This window comes from Mytilus californianus, unplaced genomic scaffold (assembly GCF_021869535.1).
Source record: "Mytilus californianus isolate M0D057914Y unplaced genomic scaffold, xbMytCali1.0.p SCAF_6, whole genome shotgun sequence".
Classification (NCBI taxonomy): Eukaryota; Metazoa; Mollusca; class Bivalvia; order Mytilida; family Mytilidae; genus Mytilus; species Mytilus californianus.
The window spans coordinates 98680122-98705105 of record NW_026262712.1 but is presented as its reverse complement, the minus strand read 5'-3'; the positions used below and the strand labels follow the sequence as shown (position 1 = coordinate 98705105).

At 34.0% G+C, this 24984-nt stretch overlaps 1 protein-coding gene across 2 annotated transcripts in view; it reads right to left on the bottom strand.

Annotated features, from left to right (window-relative positions):
• The window catches only part of LOC127705438 (receptor-type tyrosine-protein phosphatase mu-like), a 145123-nt gene that overhangs the window by 18989 nt on the left and 101150 nt on the right, over window positions 1-24984 (bottom strand). For both annotated transcript variants that reach the window (XM_052209753.1, XM_052209754.1), the window contains 7 exons: window positions 13863-14105; window positions 13453-13734; window positions 12389-12673; window positions 5060-5335; window positions 3424-3708; window positions 2563-2665; window positions 2189-2277 (listed from right to left, as the gene is read on the bottom strand). In XM_052209753.1, the coding sequence (XP_052065713.1) occupies window positions 2189-2277; window positions 2563-2665; window positions 3424-3708; window positions 5060-5335; window positions 12389-12673; window positions 13453-13734; window positions 13863-14105 (1563 nt within the window). The remainder of the gene's footprint in view (window positions 1-2188; window positions 2278-2562; window positions 2666-3423; window positions 3709-5059; window positions 5336-12388; window positions 12674-13452; window positions 13735-13862; window positions 14106-24984) is intronic.

The following is a 24984-nucleotide window of genomic DNA, read 5'->3' as shown; positions in this document are numbered from 1 at the left end:
CTGGTGCTATGTCAATTGGGAACAAGATTTCCCTCGTATTTCTAGTTTTCTATCCATGAACTTTTACAGGCTTTTCCAGTTATTTTAGCTGCAAATGCTGGTCTAGTAGTTGGGGAAATAAAAGAGATACTGTTCTGTTAAATAATATGGCAACAGTTGCCTGCATTAATAAATGTATAACTCATAACAAGATCTGAATGTGATTTTTAAGGAAACAGTTTGGTTGTCAGCCTCATTCAAATTTTTTCACATTAAGGCTGTTCATGTCCCAGGCTCTAGCAATGTATTGGCAGACCGCATTTCAAGGCTCCATGAATCAAGTTTATTTGAGTTTTTTTATGAGATCTTGTCTACCCCAGCCCCTGTTTATTTCCCAATTGTACGAGCATATGGCTAATGCTGCCCTTTCTTTTCTTTTGTTTGGGCATACAGGACACCAGGAATCTGGAGGAATTGGATGATCTGGTCCTCCATTTTAGAGTTAATACGTTTGCGGAATCAACAAAAAAGACATACATGGATTATTTAAAATCTTAATTACTGTTTTGTAAAATATTTGCAATACCTTTATTTCCTTTATCAAACGAGAAAGCAGCCCGTTACATATTTATCTCGCAGGCTGCAGTATAACTTTATTTCAAATTATATGATTATTATAAAATTAAATCATGTTGAAGCAGCATGACCAGATCCTGTCGCTGGTCATTTTGTACATTCTGTTTTCAGGGGACAAAAACGGCCATTGGAACTGTAAATAATAGGAAATATCCCATCACCCTATTTATTCTGAGAAGTATAATTACCAGCATCAATCTTTCATGTACTGGGGACTTGGCTTTCTGAGCAGCTTGTTTAGTTGAATTTTTCTCATTTCTTAGGACGTTGAACCTTTTGATCCCTTCACCATCCCAGTTTGACACAAAGGTGCACTTGAACAGGCAGGATATTATTTTCCAACCCAAAGGTGTTGTTTTGAGAATCCGCAAAACTAAGACCATCCAATATGCACAAAGAATACATGAGACCCAAATTCAGAGAATTTCTGATTCCACGATTTGTCCAGCATGGGCTTTGTTATTAATAGAGTTTGTTGACCGTTATGGAATATCCGTTTGATAGCGGATATGACATTGTTCCTTATGTCGTAACTACAAACCCGTTCCCTTTTACGAATGTGACCCACCGAATTAGACTTGTTACCGGGTTTGTATTAACACGAGCAACACGACGGGTGCCACATGTGGAGCAGGATCTACTTACCCCCTGCTTGCACCTGAGATCACCCCCAGTTTTTGGTGGGGTTCGTGTTGCTTAGTCTTTATTTTTCTATGTTGTGTTTTGTGTACTATTGTATGGCTGTCTTTTTCTTTTAAATGAGTTTGACTGTCCCTCTGGTATCTTTCGCCCCGCTTTTACATAATATGGTTCCAAATAATACAACACCATGTCCTGCATTCATTTATTTACGCAAACATTTAGTTACCCCACTTACATATTCAGCCTATTTGGCTCGATTGAAAAACGCTCTACACCTTTTAGGTATTGATAGCAACCAATATTCTGGTCATGGTTTTCGTAGATGTGGGGCATCCTTTGCATTGGAATGTGGCCTACCAGGTGAAGTCATCAAAGAGACTGGCGTAACGATGCCCACAATCCTAATTTGACCCATCTTTGTCTTACCGTCATCAGGTGATGCATGCTTTTGCTACAGTTTTGCGGGATCGATGTAATTTTGTCTTTGGCTATATTTGCCAATTATGTTTGCATCTAATTGGAATTATAATTAAACTGTAGATTTACTTGGCCCAAACCTGTATTTAGTTTTTATTCAGCCTTAAGCATTTGTTATGGTTTCTCCACTAGAGTCTGAATTAGTTATTTGAATTGCCTCAGAACCTGGTTGCGACTCCTCACATAGAAGTTGCAAACTTACACTTTTACACTAAGGAAAGGCAAACAGAGGTAACCATTAAATATAGATGTGGGATGTTATCTGAGAGGTGGTAGCACCACAACAAAAAACTACCACGTGGTTCAAATGGGGGGGGGGGGGGGGGGGGGGCGTTTCGAAAGAGCTATGATTTGAATTATATTACTCGTTTATGGCATATGTATTCGAAGTTGACATAACCGAAAATTAATCATCATGGTTGAGCATTTAAACGTATCGTAAACTAATTCATACCTGTGCTGTACTGAACGGCCTGCTCAGACGTTGTAAGTCTTGTGTCCACTTTCTGTCTCTTTGTGTTTTTCTCATGTGAATTTCGTCTTCTTTGTGACATAAAAAATATTAGCATTACAACATGGAATAACAGGTAAAAATAATCACACATAAAATGTTTGATATAACAAAAGGATTATATAAACAGTGAAAATTTTATTGAAAACATCATTTTATAATTTTTTTATCATCTCTTCGGTAAAAGATTATTGTTCCTACGAAATGATTTTATAGAAATACGGATGAAGCGAACATTAAAAAAATCAGGATAGTAAAAAATCCGCATTGTCATGTAGTTTATCTGAATTATTTAATTACAAAATTAAATGATTTACCGTCGGAAGACAATAAAACATATAAATACAGCAACAAATACAACTATTACTCCTATCACACCACCAACAGCTGATGCTAAAGCAGTACTGGTCTTTTCTGGATCTGAAAACGATAAATTGAAAGTAATCCAGGCTTGAAATATACATAAAACATGTATGCATTTGATTGGCAAGAGGTAAAAGTTTCTCAAATGTCTTTTAATGAAGGAATATTAAATATTTTTATCTGATAATATATAAATTAGATTGCGACACTGTAATAAACGTGTTTTATTTACTTACATATAAAAAGTCACATAAAGGCATTTATGTTTTTGCCTCTAGTGAATAGTATTGATGACAGACCTTTGGAAATCTATGTGTCATAATATTTCCAAACTCAGCGCGATTTACATGATTTAGGCCATCATGTTTTGTTAATACTCATTTATCATTGAAAACCGTGTGCTTTTTATAAAATTCCCAATGCTTTTTGTGTTCTTGAATATTTATTATTTAGGCCTGTTGCTAAAAAACGTTTTTGATTGAAAGTAAAACATATGTTCAAACAAGAATGTGTCCATAGTACACGGATGCTCCACTCGCACTATCATTTTCTATGGACTGTGAAATTGGGGTCAAAACTGTAATATGGCATTAAAATTAGAAAGATCATATAATAAGGAACATGTGTTCTAAGTTGATTGGACCTTTCATCAAAAACTACCTTGATAAAAAACTTTAACCTGAAGCGGGACAGATGGACGAACGGACAGACGAACGGGCGTACAGACCGAAAAACATAATTACCCTAAGTGGGGCATAAAAAGAAGTTGTTTAATTTCTACGAAAGAAAAATAGCTTATTTCTGTAATATTTTACCTGTAATTATTAGTTGGATGCTACTACTGTACCCTGTTCCTATTTCATTGACTACGCCACACACATAAATGCCTGAATCTATTTGTTCCGTGTTCAAAATGGTTAAAGATGAATCTTTAATAGAACTTCCATTATATTTTGAATCAGATACATTCAGATATTCACCATCTCTTTTCCAAAAGACTGCCGTAGGTACAGGGTATGACTCATGAACACATTTGAGTTGAATAGTATCACCAGTTGAAGCTTGAATATTATCTGATGATCGGTATACTAATGGAGTATCTGTGAAAGAAGCAATGAAAAGACATGTTAAGCACATTTTTATTCCCCGAGGGTATCGCCAGCCCAGTAGCCAGCACTTCTATGTTGGCATGCATTATCATTGATATGGTCATAATCATAAATTAACTGTTTACAAAACTTAGATTTTTTGAAATACTAAGGCTTTTCTACATCAAGAATAGATTACCTTAGCTGTATTTAGCAAAACTTTTAGGAATGTTTGGTCCTATGCTCTTGAACTTCCTACTTTATTTGGCCTATTTAACTTTTTTTTTATTCGAGCGTCACTGATGAGTCTTTTGTTTACGAAACGCACGTCTGGCGCAAAAACAAAATTTTAATTCTGGTATCTATGATGAGTTTAATTTAACAAGCGTACCTTATATTTTTTTTATAATAAATAAGATATATTCTTTAAAAAAACAACGCTCATCATTCAGTGCTTAATTACACAGGCACTTGAATGTATCAATAGGGAGGTCGACTATCAATGTATTAAAGGAGTATGTGACTACGACCGGCTCCGTTTCGGACGTTTTCTGTTATCATTTACACTTTATGATAATCTCACTAACGGAACAATAGTGATGGAACATAATAATACTAGACAATAGTCTATTTTTTATGTAACTGGCTTTTGATTCCGGAATTTATATTTTTTCGACAGGTTTCTTTCTCTGTGGTTAGACATCCTGGTACTCGGTCAATTACGAGCGACCAAAATAAGTAAAATCAAATATATAAATGGTGCAATTGGGGGTGGGGGCATTGGGGGGGGGGGGGGTGTGGGGTGGGGTGGGGGGGGGGGGTGGGGTAGTTTACTGCTTTCCCACAAAATTGTATCGATTAAAATCTTGAATTTACTTATTTACGTTGCTCTTGCTTGACCGAGTACCAGGATGGCCAACCGCAGAGAAGGTAAACTGTCGAAAAAATATAAATTCCGGAGTCAAAAGTAGGTAATATGAAAATGGTCTATTAAAAATGTATATGATAACTCTGATGACATTCTCTGTGAATAATAGTTAGATAACTATAAAGTAGAAACCGAAAGGGTAAAAACATGTGTAGTGCTATAGGAAGTTATTCAATAAAACGATTAATATGAGGTACATGTAGGGATTACTCTACATTAAGTTAAAGGTAACAATAGATGTCCGTAGGGTAGACGGGCGTCACCTTCTTCAGACACCTACCGCTATAATGAAGCGATAATCGGCCTAACCATTGATAGAAACAGGTGCTTGTCATTAATTGTCTATTGTAATCCAAATTCTGTAAACCCTGTAAACAAACGTTCTTACTAAACATTTAGAACGAAAACAACTTTTCTTAAGATGAACTACATTACCTTTCACATACAGTTGAATAGCTTTCTTGCTGGTGACTTTAACAAGGTCGTAAGATGTTTCACATGTATAGTTCCCCGAGTGGTACCTGCTTAGTTTTGAGATTGTTAGCGGTGGAGTATTCACAGTACCTCCACTATATTCCATACTACTGGTTGTAACAATCTCTTGATTATTTCGTCGCCATGCTACACGATTACCACCAGTAGCTACACATGGTAACGTTACTGTTTCATTTGCCCTTATATTCAGGTTTATTGGATCTTGAACGTATACAGCTGAAATATGTACCAAACTATACGTATAAAAACCTTTACTAAATTCTATCATAAATGCAAGTTTAGCTGTACTTGTAGAAAACTTATTTCAAACGGATTAGGCCATCATAAATTTTACGGTGATGTACGATCCGGGTAAATAAAAGCAACAGTAGTATACCGCTGTTCGAAATTCATAAATCGATTGAGAAAAATACAAATCTGGGTTACAAACTAAAACTGAGGGAAACACATCAAATATAAGAGAACTACGACACAACAGAAACACAACATTAAAATGTAACACACACAGAAAAGAACTATAATATAACAATGGCCATTTTCCTGACTTGGTACAGGACGTTTTGTGGCTAGCAAAACCTCCCGCTTTTATGACAATGTTAAATATAACATTAAAATGACAACATTACATGACAGGACTACAACACAAATAAATGGGAGAACATATAGGACAGAGAAACATACGAATAATAGCTAACAAGAGGTACCAGGTTTAAAATTTAATACGCAATACGCGCGTTTCGTCCACACAAGACTAACCAGTGACGCTCAGATTAAAAACGTTCGAAAGCCAAAACAAGTACAAAGTTGACGAGCATTGAGGACCAAAAGTTCAAAAAAGTTGTGCCAAATACGGCTAAGGTTATATGTCTGGGATAAGAAAATCATTAGTATTTAGAATAATTCATACTTTAGCAAACAGTAAATTTATAAAAATGACTATATAATAGATATACATGATAACACCGGGTACCGAAGTGGTGACCAACTACAGAATAAAAACGGATACATAAAACACCATAAACCAGCACATAAAAATTCACAGCCGAGTTAGCCAAAGAGATCAACGCAAAAAAAGTGACGTCACATTTGAATTTCTGAAATTTCCCAAAAAATAGGATAGAATTAGGATAGAATTCAAGATTTGGTTTATAATACTCATATAACATTTATTAATAACAATGAAAATTACAGTACTAATTTATATAAAATGTGGAAGTAATAAGTTAAATTAATAGTATTATCTAGCTATGTCGGTGTTTCTTCTAAATCAAAACTATTGTTTTTATTGGTATACATATCGATTTTGTTATCAGTAAATTAAAACCATACTAAATATTACACATATGTACTTTCATGGTACTACAATCTGTGACAGTCGATAACTATAGTTTGGCATTGCACAAGCTCATGTTTTTCTCTAACTGTAAATGACGTTTTTAAACTAAATCCATTATTGTTATTGGCTGTGAACTAGCTGCCAGTAACTGCAAGTACTCTCAGACATGTATTTAGTGTCTTTTTGTTTTTTGAATGTATAAGTACACGTCCACGTCCACTCGGTGATTTTGTTAGATATATTTGTATCCATCTAATGAGTAAAGCCTTTTTCAATTGATTTTATAGTTTGTTCTTATGTTGCACTGTTACACCACAATCCCAGATTAGGGGGAGGGTTGAACGCCCACAAACATGTTTAACCCTGCCATATTCTGTACGTGCTTGTCCCAAGTCAAGAGCCTGTAGTTCAGTGGTTGTCGTTTGTTCTTTTCTGTCATATTTGTATTTCGTAAATTGTTTTGTTACAAATTAGGTCATTTGTTTTCTCAATTGAGTTGTTTCATATTCTTGTCGGGGCCTTTTATAGCCGACCATACGGTATAGGTTTTCAGATTTTTGAAGGGCGTACGGTTGCCAATAATTGCTTGCAATGTATATCCACTTCGTTTGAACTTTGGTGGATAGTTGTCTCATTGGCAATCATACCACATCTTCTTATTTGTATAAAGAAAGCACTATTTTCGAAACAACTCAAACGTTATTTGATCTAATCTATTAAAGCATTTAAGTTTGACATATTTTCAATAAAATGTGAACGCATTCTTATAAACCATCATGTATACGAATTAAATTCGAAATAGCAAATCTGTTGAATAAGTTATCACAGAATTTCATAATTTGTGACCACGGATTAGATTTGTCAGCACGAATTTGTCTTGCTGACAAATTTAATCCGTGGTCACAAATTATGAAATTCTGTGATAACTTATTCAACAGATTTGCTATTTCGAATTTAATTTGAAAATTCGTGATCGCACATTTTTAAATTTGTCAAATATGCCGAAAATGCGTGTTAAATAAAAGGTAAAATCACAAAAATACTGAACTTCGAGGAGAATCCAGAACGGAAAATGGCAAAATTAAAAGCTCAAACACATCAAAGGAATGGACAACAAATGTCATATTCCTGACTTGATACAGGCATTTTCTTAGATAGAAAATGGTGGATTAAACCTGGTTTTATAGCTAGCTAAACCTGTCACTTGTATGACAGTGGCATAAAAATCCATTATATTGACAACGATGTGTGAACAAAACAAACAGACATAATAGGGGAAAATGTTAAAAATAGGGGAAAAGCAATCAACATTGTGTTATTATCTTAATCACTATAAAACAAACAAATATGTAAACAAACATTTTAACAATAACACAATGACGTGATGTAAAAGTACAGAGCCACGTCATATGTATCAAAGAAGTACAAAAAAGCATAGAGACAAAGCATATAAGCAAAAATGAAAGACAAGAATACAAAAATTATCATAGAAAAATAACACAATGACGGGATGTATAAATACAAAGCCACGTCAAATGTTAAAAAGAAACACAAAAAGGTATATAGACAAAGCATATTAGCAAAAATGAAAGACAAGAATACACAAATTATCATAGAACAATAACACAAAAGCGGGATGTAGAAGTACAGAGCAACGTCAAATGGATACCACCAAAAACAGACTAAACAGTAAAAATAATATTCATAAAGACAAATAAAAGAATACTATAACACGTTGTGAAGATGACAAAAAACGTCAGTACCCAGAATCTATACTTCAAGACCATCGTGTACTATTTGTAAAGTTGATATGGAAAATTTATCAACAAGATCTTGATACCTTCCGATGAACTTTTTTAGAAAAAGGACGAGACATTCTTTGACATACCCCTGGTTCATCAACTTTCTGCTCAGACACTGGACAGGTGAGGTTTTACAAAGTCTGATTAGTTCCTGCATGCTCTTGAATACCGAATAAGTTTGGAAATGTATATCCCATATTCAGGTGACGTTGGTATATTGCTACTTAGGTGGGGGAAATTGATAATTTCAAAATAAAAATAGTCTCGTTTGTCATAGATTCTGGTACTGAGATGATCATTATTTCAAATTCGAGGTAAAAGTCTAAAAATGAAGCGGAGGAAGCCGTGTCTGTTGTTTCTTTAATTTTTTAGTTCTGAAGAATATATCAATGGAACCCAATCAGAAAAGTGTGGATTGTTAATGGAAAGAACATCATCAATATATCTGAATGTGAAATCAAATGACCTGGCTTCTTTGATATCCTTGTTTTTGACAAGTGTCTGAAGGAACTCCGATTCATATGAAAACAAGAAGAGGTCGGCAAGGAGAGGCGCACAGTTCATTCCCATAGGAATGCCAAAAATTTGTTGAAAAAGTCTTCCTCAAAATTCAACAAATATGTTGTCAATAAGAAACTCCAGCATACTGATCACTTGTTCCTCTTTGTAGCATGTTTTACCTTTTTGTTCACTTTAAACAAAATATGCCGTATGGTATCCCAAAGTAATAAATTTATAGCGTATGCTACCATTTTTATGTTGGAAAGCATTGTGGATTATTTCTTTTATACGATTTTTCAATTTCACACGGGGAATGGTGGTATATAGGGTTGAAAAATCAAAAGTTTTGATAGAACAAATTTCAGAAAAAGATCGAGATTTAAAATTATCCAAGTTCTTAAGTGTTTTTTTTAGAATCCATATATGGTTAATACCACTACGCGAGTAAACAGTTTCACAGTATTTCTGAAGACCCTCTTTCACTGCGGACAGAATTTTTGTCAATCTAATGGACAATTCTTTAGTCGAACATGCAGATGAGCCGGCAATGTACCGTTGTTTGTATGGAATTTTGTGACGCTTAGGTATCCAATACAAACAAGGTAAGTCCTCTGATTTGTTTTTCAATGTAATATTCATTGAAGACATGAAGGACTTATGATTCGCCAAAATCTCATACTTGCCAAATGATATGTTTTTGTATGTGGGATTACCTGAGTGCTCATGTATTTCTAATTCTTTTACAAGACACTCGTAGTAGTAAGATTTACATACAAAGACAATATTATTTGAAGCTTTGTTCGCAGGAACAACAATATACTTATCGTGAAGAGATTATAGACATTTCACAGCCTCTTTGTCTCTGAAAACGGACTTTGGTCGATCATTCACACAGTTTTTCAACTTATGAATGCGACGTTTGATCAGAGACCTGATTGTTTTGACCCATTCTGACAAAGTGTCCAGGTCAACTTCTTCCCGTTTAGCCCATGCTCTGGCGTAGTCCTCAATGGTATCCATAATAAGTTTGAAGTTATGATTCAATTGATGCATATTTTGTGATAACGTAACAATTGTCTTACACGTATCACACGACAGCAAACATAATAAACATAACTTTATAAATGATTAAGCGAAAAACATTTTCGCACATCGTTGTCAATATAATGGAATTGTATGCGACTGTCATACAAGTAAGAGCTTTAGTTAGCTATAAAACCAGGTTTAATCATATTTTCTACATTAGAAAATGCCTGTACCAAGTCAGGAATATGACAGTTGTTATCCATTCGTTTGATGTGTTTGAGCTTTTGATTATGGACTTTCCGTTTTGAATTTTCCTCGGAGTTCAGTTTTGTTGATAAATGATATACACAATAATTGAGAAACAGGTTTAGACCTTAGCTATTACATACCATAAAACACAAGCTGTGTGTTAATCTTCAAAATTCTCTTGGTGAGTAAAATCATCATTTCAAAATAATAAACAAAATCAAGGTGAATGACCTCCTTATAATCAATATCTGGCTTTGGTGTCGGTACAAGTCGCACTCGATTATATAGTGAAAAGGTCTTCGTAAGGTGATTTATATCTACATTTTGATTAGTAGTAATACTTTTAATGAATTTAATTCTATGTATTGCAATGGTTCCAAAGTCGTCAACGGAAAATAGATAAGGCTACGATTACTTTGGTCGTAATACTCTAGAGCTTTAAAATGTACAAGGTGTTTTAATTCTTTTAAAGGACATAGAGTATCGTTAACGTTGTTATTATTATTCTGTAGAACTATGATAATCTCTCTTAAAATCGTAAACCAATACGACTCTACATTTTGATAACATATCCAATAAAATAATTAAAGAATTCATGTATATTTATACAAAATAACACTATTTGTACCACGTCTCATACTGTGGTTTACCAACTACGTCGTCTGGTATGCCAAGTTCTTAACGTGACCTTTTACCGAACATGACTGTTTTGCCGTGTGAATTAGCATTAATTTGCTTTATGGCATGTATGACGTGTCTCGGTATTTATACATCCAACATTCATGAATTTAGTTATGATGTTTAAGTCTTTTGTAAGTCTGATTTGATATTGTGGTATGTCTCTTTGTTTGTGGTTTTAATTCTATTTTTATTTTCTATATGTATGTAAAAGTTGAGATAATTAATCGGTTATCTCGTTTATATGATTTTTAGTTTAAATCAACTATATGCACAGTTTTGATTTAGAAGGAAAAAAGCTACATGGTTAGAAAATGCAAGTAATTACACCATTACAAACACAATTCCATTTAAATATTTTTGTCATGGTTAGAAAATACATACAAATACGATAACAAACCCAATACCAATTACATATTCAATTTTAAAAATTAACCTGTAGTAAAAAAAAATAAGTCATTTTTTTTTGTGTGTGACGCACAGTTTATAATTTTATTGTGGTGTCCTCGTGTAATGTCGTACATTCATGGGAGGTGTCCATTGTTATTCTGTGGTTATTCTTGTCATGTACTTTTATATCATTTATTTATGTATTTCTATGTCCTGAGTGTTCTTGCCTTTATTTGCGCTGTACTTCTGTCACGCTATGTTGTCATTTTAGCGGTGTTTTTAACATTGTTATATAAACGGGGGGTTTGGCTAGCTATTAAACAAGGTTTAACCCACATTTTTTACTTAAAATATCCTGAACCAAGTCAGCAATATGACAGTTGTTTTCAAATGGTCCATATCTATGTATGTTGGCGTTTGTTGTTTTTGCAGGTCAGTGATAATGTTGTTCCGTTGTTTTCCTCTTATAGTTGAGGAATTTCTCTCGGTTTTGGTTTGTGACCCGGATTTGTTTTCGCTTAATTGATTTATGACTATTGGACAGCGTTAACAAATAAACTCATCATAGATACCAGAACTGAAATTTTGTATTTGCGCCAGACGCGCGTTTCGTCTACCAAAGACTCATCAGTCATGCTCGAATCAAAAAAAGTTAAATAGGCCAAATAAAGCACGAAGTTGAAGAGCATTGAGGACCAAACATTCCCAAAAAAATTGTGAAATACAGCTAAGGTAATTTATTCATGAGGTAGAAAAGCCTTAGTATTTCGCAAACTACTGTTGCCTTTATTTAAACTGTGGGTCCGAAATAATTTTTGATGTTTGCGGTTAGCTATATATAGAAACAAACCTTCGATGTTGTCTACTAAACGCGCAAAAGAGTTACTTTCTATTGTCTCGACTCACAAGTATTTCATCTGCAAGTGCTGGTCGAGTGTCGTCACAGCTTTACAATGATAAACAAATTAAATGAAAATAACATAAGAAAATGCCTGTACAAAGTCAGGATATGACAGTTGTTATCAATTCGTTTGATATGTTTGAGCTTTTGATTTTGCCATTTTTCTTAGGGACTTTCCTTTTAAAATAAGAATAAGCAAGCTTTAACAATTGTTTTTTTCACACGCAATGGACCAAAAAAGTCGATTTGGCAATTTTTATCTAAAACGGTTTCCCGTAGTTATTTTTTCGACCAATTATTAGCAGACTTTGGATTGTTACAGTACGAATATTTTCTTATTTGGGGAAGCTCAATGTGACTTAATATGTTTCATTCTGTTTACTTACAAAGAACTTTCAATTCAACAACGTCCTCAGAAGTTCCAAATGTATTTACCAATTTACATGTGTAATTTCCGGCATCAATCTTCTTTATATTCTTAACAGTCAGAGACGGTTTACTTAGTGTGCTCTCACTATATTTGTCAGTCCGATAAAGCCTCTGATTTTTTGTGCCTTTCAACCAGTATAGATCTTTATTTGACTGGTCGGTCTTTATGCGACATTCTAGAGTTATATTTTGTCCTTCTATGGCGACATAATAGTCCTTCAATATGGTTGCCTGAGATATATCTATAAAATAATGATAAATAGTGAAACACGTTAGATACATCGGATTCCATAGTTTCGTATTATAACCTTTCTGAAAAAAAAACAACTGACGATTTACTGTTTCTATACACAGTAGGATTATTGTTAATTCGATTGAATTGTTCCTGTTTATTCAGGTATCTCTAGTAAAATAAAATGCTATCAAATCGACTTCACAATAATCAGTTTTATTTTTGACCGTCACACTTATATTTAATGATATAGCAGTGTTTAGCTTCAAAACAACGCATACATTTCCTCCTATTTTACTTTGATTCAACTTATTTTACATGATCAAGGTTTTTAATTTCAAATACTTTACTGAATGATATAAACGCGGATCATTAAAACCTGTCCGTGTATCAACCGTTAATGTACTGTTTTTTTGTATATTTCTACTGGGGGCAAAGTTGTACAAATAGTGTTAGGTTCATTAATTGCAACAATGCAACCAGTTTCGATAATGTTAAATTATTCTCTTAGATTAATAATGTAATATCTTATTGGTCACAGACCTAAAGCTTAGTTATAATAAATTTTAATTTGAGATGAATATATACGAGATTGCTACGCCATAGCGATAAGTCCCCTGTCGCTGCATAAATAAGAACTAGATTGTGTGCCACAATGTCTAATTATGGAACGATAGTCAAACAATGATAAAAAAGTAAAATAACAAAATTGCAAAATCAAAGACTCAAACACATCAACCCTTTTATCACTGCATTATTTCAATGATAAATTAAAAAAAATATACCCACTTCCAGAGATTAGCGTGGTATTTGCCTCCGCTGTACCGAATGTATTCTTTGCATTACATGTATATACACCACGATCGGAATCCTTCACACTTATAATGGTAAGATTAGGGTTTTGCTTGTTTCCACCACTGTATCTTTGTGCGTCAATGATAACTTGGGCTTGGTTATCAGTCCACCATAACTCACTAACTGCTGGGTTACTTTGAATACTGCAGTAAAATGTGATACTTCCTCCGATTTCAACAGCATATAATGGATGAGATATTGTTACCTGCGGCTTACCTGACAAAATATTTTAAGACTAACATGAAAAATTAAAACATAAAACAATAATTATTTAGCTTATAACTTTAAAAAATATTTCGAAAAAAAAAGAATTATAACATTTTTTGTATTTCTGTTTGACTTACCATAAACAGTAATCTGTGTGTAATTTCCATAGGAATACAAGTTACCCCAACTAAATAATTCACATCTGTAGCGGCCATCATCGTTGTACTGCAAATAGAATATTGTCAGACTGGCAGCGTGTATTCCACTATATTTACTTCTGTTATCGGGTATAATATTTTGATTTTCATATTTCTGCCAGTAAATAGTTCCACCTGTCACTATCAAATCACATCCAATTGTCAAAGAACCATATAGACTACCTATAAACGACAAAACATGATGTATTATGACTTTTATGATATGTTTTTGAGTGACTTGGTCCAGTTTTTACACCAATAAATTCCTTTAATAAGGCGTTTAATCCTTATAATTCTTTTAAATAGGGGAAAGGGAATTTAATTTCCCCACTCCTAACATTTATCGCACGTAAATTGTATATTTGTGTCATTGAATTGGCCTGGCGCATGAATTCAATTTTTGGTTAACGCAACAAAAATGTACTGTATGAAATTTGCTATCTGATGAAAAATAAACTACAAAAATGTCTTATAATCATTCAAATGAATGTTTTGTTTATTATTGAATTTAACGATGAACGCACAGAAAAAAATAATATTTCAACGTCACCGTCATTTTGTTTATATTGGTTACAAAAAGTAGTTCGGTCAACGTTGTCTATCGAAAAATAAACAACGTCAAGAACCACTACCGGGAGACCTCTCGACCAATCATATAAACGTATTCCCTAATATGCAAATAATATATGAATTATTCCTTTATACATATCATTAGGTACATGTATGTCTATGTAGTGTTCAAGATGTATGTACAGTTATATCCGTATAGCTGTTTTAAAAGATAAGGTTGTGAGTTCCTTATTGACAAAATATTTTCTGAATTTGGAGATAGGCTTTTTGAACCAATTGTCGGCATTTATATTGGAACGAGATATGTGCTTCTCCTTAGCTTGCTGAACTCTTCTTATTCTTAAGTCGGTTTTATTAATATATTCTCCATAACTAGAATTCAAAGAAAAAATAGACAGTTTGTTTTTCTATGTTGACAGTTGTTTGTTTTTAGTGATTAAGATTATAACACAATGTCGATTACTGTACCCCAATTTGTTGCATTGTTATCTATGATGTCTGTTTGGTTTGCTCACACATTATTGTCAATATAATGGAATTCTATGCGACTGTTGTACGACTGAGAGGTCTAGTTAGCTATAAAATCTACCATTTTCTACAAAAGAAAATGCCTGTACCAAGTTAGGAATATGACAGTTGTTTTCCAGAACATAGATTTCTCTGATGAGCTGTTTACATTTGTAAAGTCAAGGCCTTATATAACTAACTTTACAGTTAGCTTTTGTCCTTTGAGAGGGCGTACGATGTCTATATCCACGTCCTTTGAACTGATTGATAATTGCCTTATTTACAGTTAAACCACATCTCTTGCATGGATTTCGTGGGAGAAGTAAACCACTATTTTAAATATTTTATGAAAAACTAATTGTCTGAAGTTAACGTGCATTTTTTGACAAAACTGCAAAACTAAATATCCATTTTTCTTCAATTCAAGAAAATTAGTACTGACGAACATAAATGAATCCACAATACCTTAGGCAAATCTGACATTAATCGGTTTTTGATATTTATTTACGTCACTTTTTATACATCTAGATCCTCACGTATTTAAATATAAGAGGCTTTATATATAAATCAACAGTTTTGCTGTTTAAGCTCTTTGGACGAACCAAATGCATACTGTTTAAATAATGTTACAATTAATAAAAAAAGTGAGATGAATATTTAGACTGATTTGTTTTTTATTTATCTTTTATAGAATAATTAGGCAGTTGGTTTTCTCGTTTCACAATTCATAGTTTACTATACGGTATGTCATTTGTTCATTATTTAAGGCCGTACAGTGACTCATAGTTGTTGTTTACATCCACTCCAATTTAGTAACTGATGGATAGTTGTCATACTAATTCTCCATACTTTTTTTTAAAGAGATCATGGCACTTTCCCTACACGGTGTATATAAATCTGACCGAAAATGAATGCGTACTTGAACACATCAATCTTCAATATACATTGTGTCACTGCAGGCTTGCAGAAATCCAGATGACTATATATATGGGTCTAGTCCTTAAAAAATCACCTATATATTCTCCGGCCTTATTTATTTAAGAATATATGAGAGCTTTCTTACATTTTGACATAGACACGAACTAATTCGAACGTAAACGAAGCATCCATTAGTTTACATTCCCATGATGACAAGTCTCGAGTCTATATTTATCCGGTAAAATGGCATTCTATTGTATATCAAATGTATCTTTAAAAAAAACATCATTCATATAAAACACGCAATTCATTTGTAAAAATAAAGCAAAATAGTTTTAAATACACTTACGTTACTTATATACTGTAATTATGCTAATCACGTTTACACACATTTGGGCGGGAAATGTTCAGGTATGCACATATTTAAAAATGATTACTTAGTAACCCATTAAAATTTTAATGAAATTCCTTTCTCAATTTAACGACAAAATAAAATATTTTATTTTCATTTTCAAACGACTTTGTCATTATCAAATTGTCAAGGTGGATCGTCAAGATTTTCCAGACAAAGATTCTACAATGTATGGAAAAATTTTCGAAAAAAAATTGAAATGAAGAAAAATTAATAGCTGTGTCATGAGCGCATGGTACGCCCGTCACGGTTTTAAAGAATAAAGTTCAATTACTTCTATTTCATATCAGAAATTTATGAAAAACTAAAGGGAGGTTATCTTAATAGATATAAATCAGAAACCAAAATTTTAATGAAAACTGTTCAAAGCAATTTAAAGATATTGTTCGAAACTGGAAAATGATCCCTTTTTTATGAATAAAATTCCATAACACGGAAACGTAAAATCTAAAATATATAAAATGGAAAGGGAGCGAAAGACAACAGATTTAATCAATTCACCGAAAGTTTTGAGAACTGCTGAATGCATTTTTGAGTTATTGTCCATAAACTGGAAAATCATCCTTTTCTTAACGAATTAAAACCCATAACTCGGAAACGTTAAATCGGAAATTTATAAAATCGAAAGGGAGCTTACATCAATAGATATAAAGAATTCACCACATTTTCACGAAAAACGGCTGAAAGCATTTTTGAGTTATTGTCCGAAAACCAGAAAATCCTCCTTTTTTAATAAATAAAACCCCATAACTCGGAGTAGTGGGGGAAGTGGGCATTCAAACGACTCCGAGGTAATGCAAACCCTATGGGAGTGAGGTTAACCTCCCAGAGTTAACCTCCCTAATAAATGACGTCACGATATAGTGTTACATCACTAATCATGAGATGATTAATTACGGTAATCTGCACATTTCTATTTGTAACTTATTAACATTAATTACTTAATCAAAGTTATCAAGCTATTAACGATGGTTAAGTTAACCTCCACAAAGAAGTGAAAATTCCCAGTCTATTTTAAATAGATATCGGAAAACCCCATCTAAGTGTGTATTAACAGAGACATACACATATATATATATATTGTATTATATGTCTCTGGTATTAAATAATATCTATTCACCTACGGCTAAAGACGATTAAGCTGTGATAACATGATTATAAAATCAATATTGAAAGCGTGTTTAAACTTGTCCATTATTGTACGTAGCGACCTTGTCAATATATCCGCCATATTTGAAATTGTAAACATGATCATCGTGTTGGTCTTTTAGAATCAAATCGTTACATTAATGGAACAAAATAGTATTTTACATCTAACTATTTCTGTGGTGAAATTTTGAAAGGTATTTAATCTCGAATTTTATAATATAATTGTTCAATCAATATCGATAGCGTGTTGTAACTTTCAATAGGTTTTATTGATAAACGATGCACCGGTGTGTATCATTGTTAGCGTTTTTGTATGTTTGTGTGTGTGTGTGTTTGTGTGTATCGATTCAAGGTTTAATCCATAAAAATATGAGCAAGGAATTATCCAATATGATTCTCCTTTTGTGTGATTGTATTCCTATTTTATTTTTTTTTTTTTTAAGTTTCTGCTTCTCGGTACCACACTAATAATGATAACAACAATAATTTGTACAATATTTAATATCCCCGTCAATTCAGACAGACATGGGTCAAAGAGTTGCATATCACTCAACAGTATCTCTAACCTCACGAAAGGGCCAACAGTATGCTTTATTTCGTGCAGGAGTGTAAACTGTCGAGACTTGAAGTTAGTCTTTTCGGGATAGTTAACTCTCTCAAATATCAGATAAATCGCGAGCTTTAATCCAAGAGTTGAATTTCTTTGGCCAGTGTAACCATTTAACATAATATTGCTTGTTGGGTCCTTTGCCTTTTGTTTTGAGGATGTTTTCAACTTTCCATATATCGTCTTCCCGAACATCCACTTTCTGCACTTCTAATTGGTAGAAGGTTCCTGAAATTTCTTCGTCTTGAAAATCAATAAGTCGATAAAATGGAAGCCCACCATGTAATATGCTTTGAGATATTCTCCGCTCCATTTCTCATCGTGTTCCCTGGTAAAAGGATTTCTTATGTATGTAATCCGAACTTTATCACCGTTTTTGAAACGGAAAGGTTTTCGTACATTCTTTGTCTCAGGTTGTAATCTTTTTGACCAATACATTTTCCACCAAAGGTTTGTCTCTTTAGATAGGGTGACTTTATCAGGTGCCATGCCAATCGTTCTATGGAAGGTCTTGTTGTAGCTGTTAGCAAAATTCTGTAAGTTATCCACATAGTCATATGACTGCTTACTGGTGATAAATCTCATAATTTTTGATTTAATAGTCTTGATCACTCTTTCAACGTAATTAGCTTTGATTTTCGTATTTTGTGCAAATAGATGTTGAATATTTCTCTGATTAAGGAGAGATTCTACTAATCGTGATCTGAATTCTTGTCCTTTATCTGTTCTTATTCTGTTTGGAGATCTTCCTTGTGATAAAACATGTTTCAAAGCATTCGCCACGGATTCACCTTTCTTATTCTTTAAAGGTCTTAGCCATACATATTTGGAAAATATGTCAATCACCACCAATATGAAATTAAATCCACTGTTAAATTTCGAAAATTTAGACATGTCCATTAAATCGGCATCCCATTGGTCGTCTATTCCAATAACGATAACTCTGTTCCGCTTAAACGACCTTTTTAAGGGTCTTTGTTAACTGTATGGTTCCTGTCGTTGTAGCCATTTTCGTATTCTATATTCACTGAGAACGAATTTTCCATCGGATCGAACAAATCTGTAAAGTTTATCAGGCCCTGCAAAACTCGCTGGGTTAGCTAGATTGTAATAAATATTTCTCAAGTACTTTTCCCAAGAGGCCATCTTTACACATGGCATGATGACTATAGAATGATATACAGAGTAAAACGTTCTCATATTTATATAGTTGAGCTTTCATCGTCTACACCCTCTTCATCCTCCTCTTCCCCCTCTTCCTCTCCATCATCATCAATGCTATCTTCGCTTTCAGAACCATCATCATTTGTTTCGTTATCAATAGCTTCATCTAGATAGCTTTCCAACAAAGGTTTATATTTCCTGACGTCTAATTTAATGGCTTTCTCGTAGTCCATGTCATCGTTAATTAGTTTTGTAATCATTTTCATGACTTTGCCGTGCAATTTGCCATTTTGTAGTTGTAGTAGATACTCACCAAAACTACTATATCTGGACAAAAACTGATCCATATCCTCGTCTTTTAGTTTCCGATTGGCCTTACGTCTTGCATGGTCTTCATTCATGTTACCATCCATGTATTTATCAACTTTTTCTTCCCATATATCTTCATTTGCCTCCCTTGCAAGTTCAGCTAATTTTATAAAAGCCGTATCTTCTCCATCTTCTATATCAATTTGGTCTACACGAGACTTCTTTATGGGAATGTCTTCATCCTCTTTTTCCTTTTTTCTTTTTAAATCATTATTTTCCGGGCACCACCTATTCATGTGTCTAGCTAAATCAGGGACGCTTTCAAAGACTACACCACAATCATCACATGAAGGCATGATTTCTTTCTTGTCTGGTAAATATGTCTGCTCACTTTGAAATGATTCTTCAAACTGAGATGGTTCTAGTTCTTTTCTGCTAATATACTCTTCAGAAACTCCTTCACCAATCATGTTCTTGTTTTCAAATATATTAAGCTTTAGTCTGTCGTCTTCCGGTGTATTCTGTTTCAGGTCATCACATAGACTCCCATATAGTCGTTGTGTCCCCTCTTTGTATTTATTCATGAATTTCTTTGGATTATTAGGATACATCTGTCTAGCAAATATGGCTGGCCCAACTTGATCACGTGGGTTTTTGAAAAGGACTATATACTGGCTATTGATGCTCATGGTTCGACTCTCCTTCCCCTTCGAGAACGCATTTTGCATTATACAATCTACACTTAGGTTCCTGTGATGGCTGCCCTCCACAAAGAGTTCACAAACATCCTTACTATTGGTGGCGTCTCTCATTAAATCGTCTAGGATTATTAAACTTGGATATCTAGAGTCAATGAATGAGTCATCATTCAAATTTTCAGGTAAACCTTGAACAAACAAAATGTTTTTAATGGTTTGTTGCATTTCACTAAATAATGGCTGCCACCGTTTATAACACCATATAATCCTCTAAGGTGATGGTTTTATCATAGTCCGTGCTCGCTTCAATAATGTTTTCATCCAAAACGTCTTACCTGAACCAGTAGGTCCAGCCAACATCATAGTGAATGGATGATGTAGTACCACATTCTGTGGCGGCGGCGGCGGCGGCGGTGGCGGTGGCTGTGGTGGCGGCGGCAGCGGTGGTGGTGGTGGCGGCGGAGGCGGAGGTGGTGGTGGCGGTGGCGGCGGTGGATATGCATCATTGCTCTGCGGATATGGTTGACTAATTCTGTATTTGTTTCTATGGTGTCGCAACATAACATCTTTACTCGAAAATTCTGTACCACAATCTGGAAAAGTAGTAGACATCTTTGAGAGCTCTTAAAACACGCCCACTTCCTTCCAATGACAGACGTAGAGTGATTGAAATATGGACATAAACATCATAATTGTATTCCCCAATGTACATAGGCTAAACTTTGTATCTTATCATCTACTAAGTATCTTTTGTCATCATAAGGGGATAAGCCAAGTTTGTTGATGGATATATATTATATAACTTGTGGTCGTATGAACGGATCTGTGTCATGGTAGACATGTGGATTTCTTTATTGATAATGGTTCATTCATTGACTCTAGATATCCAAGTTTAATAATCCTAGACGATTTAATGAGAGACGCCACCAATAGTAAGGATGTTTGTGAACTCTTTGTGGAGGGCAGCCATCACAGGAACCTAAGTGTAGCTTGTATAATGCAAAATGCGTTCTCGGAGGGGAAGGAGAGTCGAACTATGAGCATCAATAGCCAGTATATAGTCCTTTTCAAAAACCCACGTGATCAAGTTGGGCCAGCCATATTTGCTAGAGAGATGTATCCTAATAATCCAAAGAAATTCATGAATAAATACAAAGAGGGGACACAACGACCATATGGGAGTCAATTTATTGATCTGAAACAGAATACACTGGAAGACGACTGACTAAAGCTTAATATATTTGAAAACAAGAACATGATTGGTGAAGGTGTTTCTGAAGAGTAAATTAGCAGAAAAGTACTAGAAACATCTCAGTTTGAGGAATCATTTCAAAGTGAGCAGACGTATTTACCAGACAAGAAAGAAATCATGCCTTCATGTGATGATTGTGGTGAAGTCCTTGAAAGCGTCCCTGATTTAGCAAGACACATGAATAGGTGGTGCCCGGAAAATAATGATTTAAAAAGAAAAAGGGAAAAAGAGGATGAAGACATTCCCATAAAGAAGTCTCGTGTAGACCAAATTGATATAGAAGATGGAGAAGATAAGGCTTTTATAAAATTAGCTGAACTTGCAAGGAAGGCAAATGAAGATATATGGGAAGAAAAAGTTGATAAATACATGGATGGTAACATGAATGAAGACCATGCAAGACGTAAGGCCAATCGGAAACTAAAAGACGAGGATATGGATCAGTTTTTGTCCAGATATAGTAGTTTTGGTGAGTATCTACTACAACTACAAAATGGCAAATTGCACGGCAAAGTCATGAAAATGATTACAAAACTAATTAACGATGACATGGACTACGAGAAAGCCATTAAATTAGACGTCAGGAAATATAAACCTTTGTTGGAAAGCTATCTAGATGAAGCTATTGATAACGAAACAAATGATGATGGTTCTGAAAGCGAAGATAGCATTGATGATGATGTAGAGGAAGAGGGGGAAGAGGAGGATGAAGAGGATGTAGACGATGAAAGCTCAACTATATAAATATGAGAACGTTTTACTCTGTATATCATTCTATATTCATTATCCCATGTGTAAATATGGCCTCTTGGGAAAAGTACTTGAGAAATATTTATTACAATCCAGCTAACCCAGCGAGTTTTGCAGGGCCTGATAAACTTTACAGATTTGTTCGATCAGATGGAAAATTCGTTCTCAGTAAATATAGAATACGAAAATGGCTACAACGACAGGAACCATACAGTTTACAAAGACCCTTAAAATGGTCGTTTAAGCGGAACAGAGTTATCGTTATTGGAATAGACGACCAATGGGATGTCGATTTAATGGACATGTCTAAATTTTCGAAATTTAACAGTGGATTTAATTTCATATTGGTGGTGATTGACATATTTTCCAAATATGTAAGGCTAAGACCTTTAAAGAATAAGAAAGGTGAATCCGTGGCGAATGCTTTGAAACATGTTTTATCACAAGGAAGATCTCCAAACAGAATAAGAACTGATAAAGGACAAGAATTCAGATCACGATTAGTAGAATCTCTCCTTAAACAGAGAAATATTCAACATCTATTTGCACAAAATACGGACATCAAAGCTAATTACGTTGAAAGAATGATAAAGACTATTAAACAAAAAATTATGAGATTTATCACCAGTAAGCAGTCATATGACTATGTGGATAACTTACAGAATTTTGCTAACAGCTACAACAAGACCTTCCATAGATCGATTGGCATGGCACCAGATAAAGTCATCCTATCTAAAGCGACAAACCTGTGGTGGAAAATGTATTGGCAAAAAAGATTACAACCTAAGACAAAGAATGTACGAAAACCTTTCCGTTTCAAAATCGGTGATAAAGTTCGGATTACATACATAAGAAATCCTTTTACCAGGGAATACAATGAGAAATAGAGCGAAGAGATATTTAGAATATCTCAAAGAATATAACTTGGTGGGCTTCCAGTTTATCGACTTATTGATTTGCAAGACGAAGAAATTTCAGGAACCTTCTACCAATCAGAAGTGCAGAAAGTGGATGTTCGGGAAGACGATATATGGAAAGTTGAAAACATCCTCAAAACAAAAGGCAAAGGACCCAACAAGCAATATTATGTTAAATGGTTACACTGGCCAAAGAAATTCAACTCTTGGATTAAAGCTCGCGATTTATCTGATATTTGATAGAGTTAACTATCTTGAAAAGACTAACTTCAAGTCTCGACAGTTTACACTCCTGCACGAAATAAAGCATACTGTTAGCCCTTTCGTGAGGTTAGAGATACTGTTGAGTGATATGCAACTCTTTGACCCATGTCTGTCTGAATTGACGGGGATATTAAATATTGTACAAATTATTGTTGTTATCATTATTAGTGTGGTACCGAGAAGCAGAAACTTAAAAAAAAAATAAAATAAAATAGGAATACAATCACACAAAAGGAGAATCATATTGGATAATTCCTTGCTCATATTTGTATGGATTAAACCTTGAATCGATACACACAAACACACACACACACACACACACACAAACATACACAAACACTAACAATGATAAACACCGGTGCATCTTTTATCAATAAAACCTATTGAAAGTTAAAACACGCTATCGATATTGATTGAACAATTATATTATAAAATTCGAGATTAAATACCTTTCAAAATTTAACCCCAGAAATAGTTAGATGTAAAATACTATTTTGTTCCATTAATGTAATGGTTTGATTTTAAAAAAACCAACACGATGATCATGTTTACAATTTCAAATCTGGCGGATATATTGACAAGGTCGCTACGTACAATAATGGACAAGTTTAAACACGCTTTCAATATTGATTTAATAATCATGTTATCACAGCTTAATGGTCTTTAGCCGTAGGTGAATAGATATTATTTAATACCAGAGACATATAATACAATATGTATATGTGTATGTATCTGTTAATACACATAATTAATCATCTTATGATTAGTGATGTAACACTATATCGTGACGTCATTTATTAGGGAGGTTACCTCTGGGAGGTTACCCTCACTCCCATAGGGTTTGCTTGCCCACTTCCCCCACTACTACTCGGAAACGTAAAATCTACTTCATAAAAATCGAAATGGAGCTCATGTCAATAGATATAAAAGAGGGGCGAAAGATACCAGAGGGACATTCAAACTCATAGATCGAAAACAAACTGAGAACAACATGGCTTAAAAAGAAAAAGACAAACAGAGAAATAATAGTACACAAGACACAACATAGAAAACTAAAGATTAAGCAACACGAACTCCACCATGAACAATTCACCAAAGTTTCTTTCAAATTGGTGTTAGTGTTTTTGAGTAATAGTAAAAAAACTGGAAAATTCCCCTTTTTTAATGAATAAAACCCCATAACTGGGAAATGTACAATCTTAAATTTTTAACTACAGGTTCTTAAGAGCCTGTGTCGCTCACCTTCGTCTATCTGCATATTAAACAAAGGACACACAGTATAGACAAGTATAGAATTCATGACAAAATTATGTTTTGGTGATGGTGATGTGTTTGTAGACCTTACTTTACTGAACATTATTGCTGTTTACAATTATCTCTATCTACAGTGAACTTGGCCCACTAGTTTCAGGAAAATGTTTTGTAAAAATTAAAAATTTACAAACATTTACGAAAAATTGTGAAACAATGACTTTAAAGGGCAATAAGTCCAAAAGGGGTCAATTGACAATTTTGAACATTTCGACTTACTTAAAGAGCTCACTT